At 52.9% G+C, this 13,660-nt stretch overlaps 1 protein-coding gene across 3 annotated transcripts in view; it reads left to right on the top strand.

The window, feature by feature from the left end:
* The window catches only part of SLC4A3 (solute carrier family 4 member 3), a 31,482-nt gene extending 21,945 nt beyond the window's left edge, over positions 1 to 9,537 (top strand). For 2 of the 3 annotated variants that reach the window (XM_033516066.1, XM_015634834.3), the window contains exons 13-23: positions 1,096 to 1,309; positions 1,608 to 1,829; positions 2,159 to 2,307; positions 3,665 to 3,859; positions 4,309 to 4,515; positions 5,113 to 5,202; positions 6,797 to 6,963; positions 7,345 to 7,598; positions 7,857 to 8,026; positions 8,475 to 8,648; positions 9,359 to 9,537. In XM_033516066.1, the coding sequence (XP_033371957.1) occupies positions 1,096 to 1,309; positions 1,608 to 1,829; positions 2,159 to 2,307; positions 3,665 to 3,859; positions 4,309 to 4,515; positions 5,113 to 5,202; positions 6,797 to 6,963; positions 7,345 to 7,598; positions 7,857 to 8,026; positions 8,475 to 8,648; positions 9,359 to 9,436 (1,920 nt within the window). In that variant the 3' untranslated portion in view covers positions 9,437 to 9,537. The remainder of the gene's footprint in view (positions 1 to 1,095; positions 1,310 to 1,607; positions 1,830 to 2,158; positions 2,308 to 3,664; positions 3,860 to 4,308; positions 4,516 to 5,112; positions 5,203 to 6,796; positions 6,964 to 7,344; positions 7,599 to 7,856; positions 8,027 to 8,474; positions 8,649 to 9,358) is intronic. The other variant, XM_033516067.1, reaches the window with a different exon arrangement.
* The last annotated feature ends 4,123 nt before the right edge of the window (positions 9,538 to 13,660 follow it).

The following is a 13,660-nucleotide window of genomic DNA, read 5'->3' as shown; positions in this document are numbered from 1 at the left end:
GGAGCACATCCATATAGGACAGATGAGGAGGTGGGAAGGTTTTTCTGACAAGCAAGTGAACTGCTAGAAGTCCCCCGTGTGTCTAGATGGCAGTGAAATTGATTATCTTGGTAAGGAATTAAATGCAAAGGAAAACCAATCTGAGCATCTGGTGCATACATCCAGCACAAGAGGGTCAGAGGTTCACAGGTCCTTCCTGCTGGTGCCATGTAACTATAAGCAAGTGACAAACCTTCCTTTACTGACAGTATTGCACAACTTTCACTGAACTAGAGACTAAAAGGCTTAATCAGAAAAAGTACATTAGAAGCATCAAGACTGAAAGATTCCTTCCCTGAAGTTGCGTGGGGCTCAGCTGAGAATGTTTATAGCCAGAAGAGGTGAGGTGCCTTTCCATCTTCAGGGCTGTGTTTGTGGGCTGACCTCATTCATTTGAGTGTCTGCTCCTCTTTCTGGAAGAGCAGAGCCAGCTGCTGCAGCCAGGGCTGGCCACAGCAAGGTTACACAGTCCTGGCGCCGTGGAGGGAGTACAGTATCATTTACATTGAAGCTGTGGCTCCAGGGAGTCTGTGTGCTGCAGGGATCTTAGCTGTCCCCTACCTCCTTTACAGGCTGTTCACTCATTCATCATCCTCCAACCTTTTCTCTGGAGGCATGCTCCAGAGGCAGTGCAGCACTTCCACCTGTTTGCCAGCACCTCCCTGCCTGGTCTACTTATTCCTTCCTTGCTCACCTGCTCTTGCTGTCAGAAATATCTTCCCTTTTCTGCCTAGTTTCCTTTGCATGGCTTCCCTCATGCTGTAGATGGCTATTTTCTCGTTCTCTTTCTTCCATGCAGAGACTCCCAAGAGTCTTTTATGCTCCCTGCTCAGGTCATGGTTCTTGTGCTTTAGGGCTCTACCAGCTTCTCCCTCAAAACAGGAGGCGGGATTCAGGAGTGTGGCTCACAGAGTGGCAGCAGTGAGACAAGTAGTGGATGGAGGAGCAGAATGTTACTCGAAAGGTCACAGCAAGCGTTGTCTTTCCAGGCTTTAGGTAGCTGGGTCTAGTCTTGGTCTGAGCATTCTCCCTCTCTCTTTTTTCCTGCCCTTCCAGCACTTCCATGAGGCTGCATACATGGCAGATGATCGTCAAGACCTCCTCAATGCAATCAACGAGTTCTTGGACTGCAGCATTGTCATCCCCCCATCAGAGGTGGAGGGGAAAGACTTGCTCAAATCTATTGCCACCTTCCAGAAGTTGCTGCTGAAGAAGAGGAAGGAGAGGGAGCAGAAGTCCATGAAGGAGGGCACTGCTCAGGAAGCCAAAGGTCTCTCCATTCACATTTGGGCAAGTTTGTGCCTAGTGCCCTGTGTGTCCCAATGGGCCCTCCCAGAGCCCAGCAGAGGGGTGGGCAGGGCCTGGCTCCTGCAGTGGGGAGTGGGGCAAGGGGAGCAGGACAGTGACTGTGGGCAGTGACTGGTGGCTGGGGACAGCTGGAGGCAGTGGGATGTGCTGTCACAGGAGGCCCACCAGGCTAGTGCTGCTCTATGAGGTATTGGGGAGGGGGACAGCCTAAGGGCCCAGCCATGTTCATTGCTGAAGCCCTGCCCTCCATGCACCTCCAGAGCTGTGTGAAGTGAAAGCTGAGGAAGAAGAGGAGGAAGCTGAGGACGACCCTTTGAAGCGAACCGGGATATTTTTTGGAGGTCTGGTTCGGGACATAAAGCGCAGGTACCCCAAATACCTCAGTGACATCAGAGACGCCTTGCACAGCCAGTGTCTCGCAGCCGTTCTCTTCATCTACTTTGCTGCTCTCTCTCCTGCCATCACCTTCGGGGGACTCCTAGGTAATGGGCCTGCTTTCTGGTCTGCTCTTTGCACTCTGGGACACTGGCTGTGTCTGTGTGATGCTGTTCTGGGGTGGGTTTTGGTGCTGTTCATTCTGGGAGAGTGAATGTAGTGCTGTGCCTCAGCTGGTGCCTTGTTCCCTCCCTGCCATTTGGCCTCTCCAGCCTCAGCTGCCTGGGCTCCCTCCCTGCTCCCTGCCTAACACAGAGCACCTCTGACTGATGGGATGAGCACCTGCCTTCTCTGTCTGGAGCTGTGCAGCCTGCCTGTCCGTGGTGATGGTGCCTATGTCCGGGCTATAACACTCATACATTGTTCTCTTTCCCAGGAGAGAAAACTGAGGGTCTCATGGGGGTCTCCGAGCTGATAATCTCCACCTCGGTTTTAGGGATTCTCTTCTCCCTGCTTGGAGCCCAGCCACTCCTGGTCATTGGCTTCTCAGGGCCTCTGCTGGTGTTTGAAGAAGCTTTTTACAAGGTACATGTGAGGCAGTGTCTGTGCTTGGCACCTGCTCGCTCTGTCCCTGCTGTGGAGAGGGCAGCTGGCATTTCTCAGCTCTACAAAGGGTCTTTGTTAGGGTGAACTCTGAGTACTTCCAGGCTGCTCTCAGCTCAGTCAGGGCTGCCCTTGGCTCTGCTGACCCATTGCAAGGCTCACTACAGGGACTTCTACCTCCTGTTGCTGTATCCAGTATCCCTCGAGGTGTGAGAGAGCACTCTTCTGCTGACTGTGAGGAGAGCACCGTCCCCCAGCTCTGTGATGCAGCTCACTGGCATAATGAGCACTTGTAGCTGCATCCTGAAAGTTTCTTATTCTTGAAGACCATTTCACCACTTTTACCTGTGTCCAGGTTTCCTTTTATGGGAGCTCAGTAACGCTCAGTGTACCACCCATTTGGGACGTGCCACGTACATTACTCCCACCTCTAAGGATAAGCCCAAGGGTGTGTGCAGAGGTATCTGGCCAGCCAGAATGGATGTGTTTCTTTCTCAAGTAGCATGACCTCTTTGCTCTTGAAAGCATCCCTCTATCACTGTACCTTCAAGCAGTGGATCTAATTCTTCTTTTCTCTGACTGCCAGCATGTCTGTGTCTTTGAAAAAGCATGGTTTTTCTACAGCTGGATTTTCACCTTGTCAAGAGTTTGGAGCTGGTGATGCTATTGCAGAGTGGGAATTTCTCTGCTCTCCTGTGACTGCACTTCTTACTGACTGCTTTTGCTTTGTCCAGTCACTGTGTACAGAGGAGTACCTCTGCCTGTGCTGGTACTGAGGAAGGCTGCAAAGGGGTGGGGGGTGTGATTTGTCCTGGAAATAGTTGCTCTGTGTGGATGAGCAGAGGCAATGGAGATGGTCTCCTCTGTGGTGGCAGCCCGGGGGCTTATCTCCACACACATACAACTGTCTGTATGCATGGTGCTGTCTGAGATCATGGCCTTTATGCAGTGGGATGTAAGCAAGATGCTCAGGCTCTCCTTTGTAGGGAACAGGCCTGTGCTGTTGAGTGCATGGAGCAATGGGGAGCTGTGTTTGAGCAACAGCACCTCCATAGCGGTGGGACAGGGTGTGTTATGCATGGGCTGGCTTCAGCAGAGCATGAAGGAAGTACTGTTACAAAGACTGCAGCAGTAAAGACCTACTTGATGTGAGCTGCCAGGTGTTGATGCAAAGTCTGCAAATTTACCTATTACTCTAGCCATGAATTCACAGATTCTGTGCTGGATGCCCAAGCAGATGTAGATGCTTTTTTCCAGGACAGTCTTTGATCTTATTGGGAAGTGGAAGCAGGAGGCAGCCTGAGGAACCACGAGTAACTCCTTCCCCTTTCCATTTCAGTTCTGCCAGACACAAGGCATTGAGTATCTGACAGGCAGAGTGTGGATTGGTTTGTGGCTCATCGTCTTCATCTTCATTATCGTGGCAGCAGAAGGAAGCTTCTTGGTGCGCTACATCTCGCCCTTCACCCAGGAGATCTTTGCTTTCCTCATCTCCCTCATCTTTATCTATGAGACCTTCTACAAACTGTACAAGGTGAACCTTCCCTGGGGAGATGGGCTGCTGCATCTCTTAATCCCTCAGGAACCAGCTGCTTTAGCACACAGGAGGCGAGGGAACAGAGCCTCCTCAGCTCAGCCACAATTTTCCTAGACATTCTGCAGAGCAGTTCTTTGCTGGTCTCATGCCTCAGCCCAGCTGGCTCCTATGCCACCACAGAGGGTGGCAGGAAGAGCCCTAATGTCTCTCTCCCCTTCTCTTCCTGCAGGAGACATTAAAGAGGGGCCACTTTTCTCTCCCCAGCCCTCTCCAGCTGGGTAGGTTGCGAGGCGAGGTGACGGATGCTGGGATTGTCCGTGCCCACCATCTACTGCCCTCACCTCTCCACAGAGCAGGACACCTCTGCATCCTCCTGCCCCCAGTAGTGACAGTGCCTCCTGCCCCTCCTTGCAGTAACTTGTCTGCTGCTTCTCTCACCTGCTCAGGTGTTTGCAGAACATCCTTTGCTGAAGTTCTACCCACCAAACGTGCAGAGCAGCCTGAATGCCAGCGTGCTCTCTACGGATGCCATGTCACTGGGAACCAGGATGCAGCCCAACACTGCTCTCCTCTCCCTCATCCTCATGCTAGGCACTTTCTTCATTGCCTTCTTTATGCGCAAGTTCAAGAACAGCCGCTTCTTAGGAGGAAAGGTGAGAAGTTTGTGGGAGTCACATGTTAAGGACAAGGGACACGACAAACAAATAATGCTTTTGGCTACAGACTTTTATTCTCCAGAACACTTGGACATCTCCCAAAGAAACACCAGAAATTCTTGGAATACCTTGCAGGAGGGATGGTAGTCTACCCTAGGGTGCAGACAAGAGCTGACTGTTGATGATGGTATCTGCACTGTCCTGCTCCAGTGAGGTTGCTGGAAAGTCCTCTGGACTTTGGGAAAGCTCCTTGGACTGGATACAAGTCTGTTAAACTAGAATATAAGAAGAAGAACTTACAACTTTTTCTCTTTGGGCATCTCTGTACATGCATGGTATCTGTACCTGGAGCGCTGTCTAAAGAGGCCAGCAGGAGCAATTAGCCAGTCATTTAAGAGCATGTTGTGTGGCCAGTGGGATGCACAGCCCCATGGGTCCAGGCTAGGTTTCCTTGCCCTGCCCATCAGCAGTGCTCAAATTTGGAGTGGTGCTTGGCCCCCTCTGGGGCTTCTCTTTGCCATGGGCTCCCTCTAGCAGGATGCACGTGTGGAGCTGGCCTGTTCCCTTTGCTAATGACAGGTCTGTGTTCTGCAGGCGCGGCGGATCATCGGAGACTTTGGGATCCCCATCTCCATCCTGGTCATGGTGCTGGTGGATTACACTATCACTGACACATACACACAGGTAGGTGCTAGCACTGCCCTCAGAGCCTCTCCTGAAGCCCAGCAGTGATCCTGTGGGGCTGACCTGCTCTTGTGCAATGGGGAATTTGTATTTCCTGCCTCTTTAGTCATAACAGCACAAAGCAAACAGAAACATTCCCCTTATTCTCACTCCCACGGTGAAGGGAAGCTCCAAGGGTCTTGCTGAGGCTGAGGCCAGAGCTACAGGGACTGGAGTGCCCTGGTATCCCTCTGGTCTTCCAGCTGTTAGTAGGGGAGGGGTTAGGGGCTTTAGGGAGATACAGTGCAGTTCATTCCTTGTTTGGAACTCTAAACATTTGCAGTCAATCAGCAAGACATAAACTGTTCATGCACACTGAAGAAGGTGGCATGTAGAATGGTTTCAATGGGGTATTTGTCATGAGTTTAGTACTCAACATACTCATTCTCTTGTTGACTGTAGGATACTAATATTTTGATCACTTTATCCCAAACAGAATTTTTTTTTTCCAGTATACGTACAAACTTAAGTTTGATAACTTAATGTTACCAAACAAACGTATCTCACAGGTTTCATTCTTTCTCCTTTTTCAGTAGGTATGGAATTATATTTCTTGTTTTGTTTTGGTTTTGTTTTTGGGGTTTTTTTTTGCTAAGATTGGGAAGAGGGTGAAAAGTATTTCCTGTTTATCATGCAAGCTTTTTATCAAAACAACCCAAGGCTTGGTGGAATCCAAATGCATTTTTATTCATTTGAATTTCAATGAAAAATTTCAGTCTGTCAGACATTAGTAAAATCATGCACTTTGTTACATTCTTTTCATACCCTTCTACACTTCTACAGTTAATATCAAAAGCATTATCATTTTAGTATTAACTCAGCATATGTACAAAGCTTTCCGAGAAAATGGTACTTAGTTACACAGCTTAACTCAAGGACAAACATTCCAGAAATATTATTCATACTTATGCTGATTAACATAAATGCAAATCATAAAGTCTGCCTGCAGTGCAGATAGCAGAAATTGCTGTAGAGCAGCAGAGAGCCAAGGGTTCAAATGCTGATGAACGCAGGGTCAGGATGATGTACAGCTAGGAGTCTGTGTGGTCTGATGGGAGCACAAACATGATATTCCCCCTGAACATGGTCAGAATGAGGTCATTTCCACAGAATGTGGCCTCTTCTGGGGTTTGCACTGCAAAAACAATGCTGTAAAATGTCTCAGAAAAGCCTTGGAAAGTCTGGAAAGCCACCTCAGGAAATGGTAGGCAGTTCAGAACACTTAATTTGTCCAAGCAGAGGTCAAGGAGCATTTTAACCATGGTCTGCAAGGACCGACATGGGGGTGAAGTTCCTGAGGGAAGATACTTCCTTGGTGTCTTGGAAAAGAATGAAGGGACTTTAAGTAGCTGAAAGGAAATTATACAGGCCCATGTTAGGAAACATAATTTTTTTTTGCACTGAAGGGGATTATCCATGAGAAAGTCCTGCTCAGTTCAGGGTGGCTTATCCCATCATCTAAGACATTCAGACCAGGGAGAGCAGGAGGATCAAAGCTGTGTGAGGCTTGTTTGTATTAATGAGTAACTGCTGGGTTTTGCAACTACACCACCAGAAGCTGAATGTCCCCTCCGGCCTGTCGGTCACATCCCCTCACAAGCGTGGCTGGTTCATCCACCCCATGGGCAGTAGTGGGACCTTTCCGCTGTGGATGATGTTTGCCTCTGCCATCCCTGCCCTCCTGGTCTTCATTCTTATCTTCATGGAGACACAGATCACTACGTGAGTACCTTCCCCTCAAACCTCAGCTACTGCTAACCCCTAGAGAGGCAAGGCCAGGATGGGTGCTGGTTCCCTTGGAGATGCAACAGACATTCCAAAGGAACAGCAAGAGCAGGATCTTGGCCATTTCAGACTGTACCTTGGCTTTTCCCATCATCTTTTGGCTCCCCTCTTGGCATATGGTGTGATGGAGACCTGCCTCAGCCAAGCACAGGAGGAAACTTTTAACCTGAGTCTGACAGCCACCATCCCCCTCCTCAGCCATCTTGTCATTATCCCCATGTGTGCTGTCTCCAGAGAGCGAGCGTTGTCCCCAGCTGCAGTGCTGTCCCTGGACACTGACCTGGGCCTTGTACTGACCCAGGTTCTATCTTCTTTCAGGCTGATTGTTAGCAAGAAAGAGAGGAAGTTGCTGAAAGGCTCTGGCTTCCACCTGGACCTTCTGCTCATTGGCACTATGGGGGGGCTTTGCGCTCTCTTTGGGCTGCCCTGGCTGACGGCAGCGACAGTGCGCTCCGTCACCCACGTCAATGCCCTGACCGTCATGAGCAAGGCCATCGCGCCTGGGGAGAAGCCCAGGATCGAGGAGGTGAAGGAGCAGCGTGTGACCGGAGTGCTTATTGCTGCCCTTGTCGGTGAGCCTCTGCTCAGGGAACAAGGGAGGGGAAAAGGTCAGGACCAAGCAGTTGAATCTCCTGGCACTGGCACTGTCCCTGCCCCGTGGGCCAGTCCGTGCTCTGCCTGCTCGCTGCAGGCCTGCCCACACCTACCCATTTTGAGCTTCCTTTCCCTTGTGCCCCAGGACACAGAGGAGGAGGGAGAGGGATGGAGGCTGAGGTGGCTTGCGGAGGGGCTGGTGTGGGACACACATGCCCTGAGCTCTGTCTGTGCAGGTCTGTCCATTGTGATGGGGAACATGCTGCGGCAGATCCCCCTGGCTGTGCTCTTCGGCATCTTCCTCTACATGGGGGTTACGTCACTCACTGGCATCCAGCTCTATGAGCGCCTGCTCCTGATCTTCATGCCATCCAAGCACCACCCTGACCACATCTACGTTGTCAAGGTGAGCAAAGGCAGGTTGCATAGAACCAGGTAATGAGGAGAAGAGGAAAAAGAAGCAGGTGAGGGGAGGATGGTATTTTGCTAGAATGACACTTGGCTTAGTGACCCTGCTTGGCTGCAAGTTTGGGCCGAGAAGTGCAAGGCATGCACAGAGGTGATACAATGCTGGTAGGCTGCACCCAGGAGCGTATTGTTAGGATATTGTATGGATGGTCAGGCAATTTGTAGGAGTGATGCACTGCTTGAGGGGGTGGAGGGACACTGCCAGGTGGGTATGCTGTCAGGTAGTACAGAGGCTGATGTGTTATGGAGTTCTACCTAGCTGTAGAGTAAAGGCAGGTAGACTCTGCAGCAGCAGGTGCTCTGCAGAAGAGTTTCATTTTGCAAGTTGGGTCTTGTTTAATCTGTGTGGAAAGATAATGTGTTCTTAGACTGGATTTACTTAATAGGTGAAGACCTGGAGAATGAATCTCTTCACCTGCATTCAACTGGCCTGCATTGTGCTGCTCTGGGTGGTGAAATCTACAGTGGCATCGCTGGCCTTCCCCTTTGTCCTGATCATGACAGTGCCGTTGCGACGCTTCGTGCTGCCCCGCTTCTTCCACGACAGGGAGCTCAAAGCGGTGAGCAGACAGCTGTCCTCTGTCTAGCTTGCAACACTGGAGTGAGATTGAGGAGATCTGGCAGGCTGAGAGGTCATGGGCCAGCAAAGCCTTGAGGGGCTTTGCTCAACAGTAGTAAGTGGGCGGATATCTTTCTTGGATCTTGTAGCCCTGGGAGTGCAGTATGAGATGGATGGGCTACCTGGGGAAGAAAATAAGTTCCTACCAAGCAGAGGTGATTTCCCCTTCCATCTTGTGGCTCCTTCATCAAGAAACACACCAGTTCCCCACTGAACCAACAGCAAGAACAGCCCAGCAGCACATCAGAACCTATGGCTGTTGGCACTTCAGCATGTAATCACAGTGCCAGGGTGCTGGCAGCTCTTCAAGAGCTGGCAGCTCCTCTGCTGTTATCAACATCCTGAGCTGTGTTGGAGGAGAGCCTGGAGCAGCACCCAGAAGTGAGTGCTGCCACCAGGGGGAGAGGAAGGAGCTGCAGTACAGGACCAAAGATCCAGGCATTAGAATAGAAAGGGCATCGGGCTGGGGATGCATGGATGGGCGGGCATGAGGTTTAAAGGAGCCTGTTCAGAGGGGAGGGAGCAAGAGCTTTGCTTTTCCCAGCACGGCCCAGGTGACTGGGTTGCTGTGTGCTGATCCCTCTACGCCAGGCTTGACCCCACACTGGGGGCAGCTGTGGCCTTCATAGCCTGGTCTCTGCCTCTTCCCAGTTGGACTCGGAGGATGCGGAGCCAAATTTCGATGAGGATGGCCGGGACGAGTACAACGAGCTGCACATGCCTGTGTGAGCTGGGAGCTGCCCTCCCTGCTCGCGAGACAGGCGGCTCACACCTGCTCATCCCTCCCAAGGACTAACTGGAGACCTGCCGTGAGTCACACTGTCTCTTGCCTGGACCAATGAATGGCTGTTCCATAGCCCTGCAGGATGCAGCCCCGGCTCTGGCTGCCCCATCACTCGCTCAGCAGAGGCTGTGAGTCTCTCTCCTCTTGGACCTGGTGGGCTGAGAGATGCCTCTCACATCCCAAAGCTGTGTGGGTCCTGAGTGCCCATGGGTCAGGGGTCTGTCCCCTCCCTGCTCAGGCAGCCTGTGCCTGGTTTCCAGGTGGTGAAGGGGAACAAAGCCAGCTGGTGCCACTGCATTCCCCTCCACTACCATGATGCTTGGGTAGCTTGGGTAGCTCAGCATGTGACACTGAGCACTCACAGGAATGGGCTAGAAGCTGCCTCTTCTCCCAGGCCAGCAATCTCCATACTTGGCTGGCAGATGCCTTGCTCCTGCTCCCTCTGCCCCCTTCTAGGAATGCTCACACCAGGCCTCTGCCACAGCTACTGGCCCTTGGCGCTGCTGCGGCCTGGCAGACAGGCAAACAGGGACTGGCACCCTGGCCCATTCCTCCAGACTGTCTTCTGTTGAGTCACCTTCCCACATGACTGTTTTCAGCTCTTGCTTGACATAGAAGAGGCTGCTTGGCTCCTCTCCCTCCTCTCCCAACCTTATTTCCAAAGGCAAACTGCACAGGGAGGGAAGGCTGGAGACAAACAGGTATCCTGAAGCCTAGTTCCTGCAAATGCTTGCCCTCTTGCAGGAATTAGGAGTCTTCTGCCATTCTGCACCTCCACAGAGGTTGCAGGAGTAAGCACTCATCACAGGCCTGTAGCCCAGTTTCTGATCCCCACATTCCTGTCTCTCAGGACAAACCATATTTAAGAAGCTATACAAGAAATGCAGTGCTGGAGCACAAAACAGTCCTTTGGGTCCCCTCCCTTTCCCTGTGCAGTGGTCCACTGAGTCTGGCTCCCTGCAAGCCCAGAAGGAAGTCACTGGAACCCCAGCCCCAGTTTTGCTGCCATACTGAGATCGCCTTTCACATCCAGTGGTGCCCGCCAGGTGAGAAAGAGCAGCACTCAGGGTGCCCAGGACCCAGCCCCCATCACCTCTGGGCAGTTCCACAGATTCACAGAATTGGTCAGGTTTGAAGAGACCACAGTGGACCATCTGGTCCAGCCTCCCTGCCCAAGCAGAGTCATCCCAGAGCACATGGCACAGGATTGTATCCAGACAGTTCTGCAATACCTCCAGTGAGGGAGACTCCGCAACTTCTCTGGACAACCTGTTCCAGTGCTCTGTCACTGCACAGTAAAGTTCTTCCTCATGTTCAGGTGCATCACACCTTTCGACCTGACAGAGCTGTTCCCTGGGGTGTCCCTGAGCTGGCAGCCTTTGTTCAAAACTGGCCCAGAAACTGTTTGATGGTGCCCTTGTTGCCCATGGAAACTCCAAAGGTAGTACCAGAAGGGAAAGGCAGCCCAGCCTCTTCCAGATGGTCAGAGCTGGACTGGCCTTCCAGAGGAAGCTGGGATGCTCACTTCACCACTGGATTTGGGAGAAGATGCTGCCCCCCATTGCCATTTACCAGCCTGGCTCCTGTGAGAGAGATGGTGAATGCTTCATTACTGGGAGGGTCCAATGCCTTCCTCGGGAGGCTGCAGAAATATCCCATCAGAGAAAGAAGCCTCCCCTGCAGCAGGTCCTGCCCACAGCCTGGCCCCACTACAGGGCCCGGGGCGGAGAGACGAGCGTCTCTGTGTGTCTGTGGCCGTGTGTGTCCTGTCCTCCCTGTGTAGTGTAGGAGGCCTGTTGTTTCTGTGCATTGTGACTCCTCTGACTGTAGTGGAAACAGCTACACCAATAAACACTTCACAGGAACCATGCCTCCGGATATACATTTTAGGCTTTATTGGCAATGGCAATAAATTAAATGGATTGAAATTCCCCAGGACAAAACTTCTTTACCTACCACAGCCAGCAAGGTAGCAAGCTCCAGCTGGAGCAAGGACTGTCACTGTGTTATCCACTACCAGCATGGAGGTGGGCCATCATCAAGCAGACTGGTTACTGTGGACTCAGCCTTCCCACTGGCTGCTGGAAACAGGAGGCTGAGCCCCATGTTTCGTCAGAAACACATTCTCCTGCCTGCTTGCATTCATACAGATGTGCATGCTTGTGTCTGTGCGCTCAGCAGCACTTGGTGCCCAGTCTCCTTGTGCAGTCTGTAGCCACATGCCAAATGGCAGGCCCATGGGCTGAGCACAGAAGAAACATCTCATTAAACATGTTCTTTCCATGCTTTCTTCCCAGGCAAGAACTGAGCCAGGTCCCTGTGAGCTGCTAGCTGCCTGCAGCCCGTGGTGATTGGTTGGGTGTTCTCCAGTCTTACTCTCCAGGGTGCAGCTGCTGGGAGTAGCTGGAAGTCCCATTGTCCATGGTCACCCACTGGCTTCTCCAGGGGCTGGCTGCTGAAGCAGAGGGCTGAGCCTGCCAAGGTACACAGGTGGTGGCCATCCTATTTCTGAGCCGGGTGTGTTGCGGGGCAGATAGTGCCTGGCCTTGCAGCACCCTCTCCAGGACCTGGCAGCACTGCAGAACCTGCAGGAGTGGAAGCAGTGTGGGTGCCTATCTCCTGAGCATTCAGTTGGGCTGGATGGGAGTATCTATGACCCACAGGCTGCTTTGCCATATTAGGGAACACTCCCATTCCCCACTTCTCAGCTCTCCTTCCTCACATCTGAATGTCTAAACCAGCAGGCCATTGGTTTGGACTGGAGAGATTATGGCTGTCCCCATACCTATGAATCCCACAAGATTCACATCTCTAGCTGGATGTCCAGCCCTTCCTGTGCAGCACCCCGGACTGCAGCAGTGCCCCCACACACCCTGGTATACAGACCAGGGAGCACAAGCAGGGTGATGTGTGTCCCTTACCACATCAATCCTCCGGACGAGGATGGGCCTGACCTCCAGCTCCAGCAGCCAGTCAGCCTCCAGGATGCTGTGCTGGTACTCCTCTAGCTCTAGGCTCCCCTGCCGCTCCTTGGCCAGGGCAGCTCCACGCTGGCCAGCCCCCTCATGCCTGATCTCTGCCAGGGCTGGGCCAGCCCTGGCCCCTCACCCTGCTGCTGCAGGCACAGGAGGTGGATGCACTGGGAAATGCAACGGGCCTGGGCATGAAGGGTGGCCACCCACTCCCTGCAGTGCAGCAGGGCCAGCAGCTCCTCCTGGCTCTCCTGCAGCTGGGCTCACAGCAGCCCAGCTCTGCTGCCTGTGCCTGGAGGCTGCAGTGGCATCATGGGGTTGGGAAAGCCCAGGGGAGAGTTGGGCTGCTGGGGGGCCTTGCTGCACAGAGCAGGGTGTCCAGTGCCAGGAGCCAACCCTGCTCTGCTCGATGCTGGTGGCTGCAGTGGCAGTGATGGTGACTGTGATGCTGATGGTGACTGTGATGCTGATGGTGGCAGGGAGCGGCTGTACCTGTTGCAGTGAAGAGAAACCCACTTCTGGGCGAGATCTGCTGTGGCCAAGCTCTGGTGAAACACATCAGGGACCAGCCTCAAGACCTTCACAAAGGGCCCCACATCAGCAAAGCCATGCAAGCTCTGGGGACTGAAGACCCTCTGGCTGAGGGTCCCCCCCCGCAGCAGCAGCTCCCAGTTACGCCGGTGGGCAAAGAGCTGTGCCGCCAGGTGGGGGACCGCTGCATAGGGCAGGCAGCGGGCTCCTCGTGCTTGTGTAAGTTCTCACAGAAAGGAACCACCATCCTGGCATCAAACCTCTCCTTCAGTGTGCTCAGGTGCTGCAGGTAGCACAGTCCATGTAGCTGTTGGCCATGTCAGGGCTGGCTGAGCCAGGCTGGCAGTGGGCAAGCCTCTGCAGGTGCTGCCAGCTCTCCACCTGCCCCGAGCGGCTCCATGGCAGCAGCAGCAGCAGCACGTGGTACAGGCTGTGCAGGTCAAAGCCCTCCTGGCACTGCTGCATGTGCCTCACAAAGGTGCTGATCTTTGAGGGCAGAGTAGAGGGCCTCCATGGGTGGCCACAGTGATGGAGAAGAGTCAACCAGGGTCACAGCTCATCCACATGGTCCTTGGCCCTGGATGTGCTGGAAAACACACTGCACCAGGATGCAATGTAGGCAGGATTGCTGTAGGGGCTCTGGTTTGGGTCACACATGCAGACTCA

The sequence above is a fragment of the Parus major genome, chromosome 7 (assembly GCF_001522545.3).
Source record: "Parus major isolate Abel chromosome 7, Parus_major1.1, whole genome shotgun sequence".
Taxonomy (NCBI): domain Eukaryota; kingdom Metazoa; phylum Chordata; class Aves; order Passeriformes; family Paridae; genus Parus; species Parus major.
The sequence above is the reverse complement of the archived record's forward strand: the minus strand, read 5'-3'. Positions and strand labels throughout refer to the sequence as shown.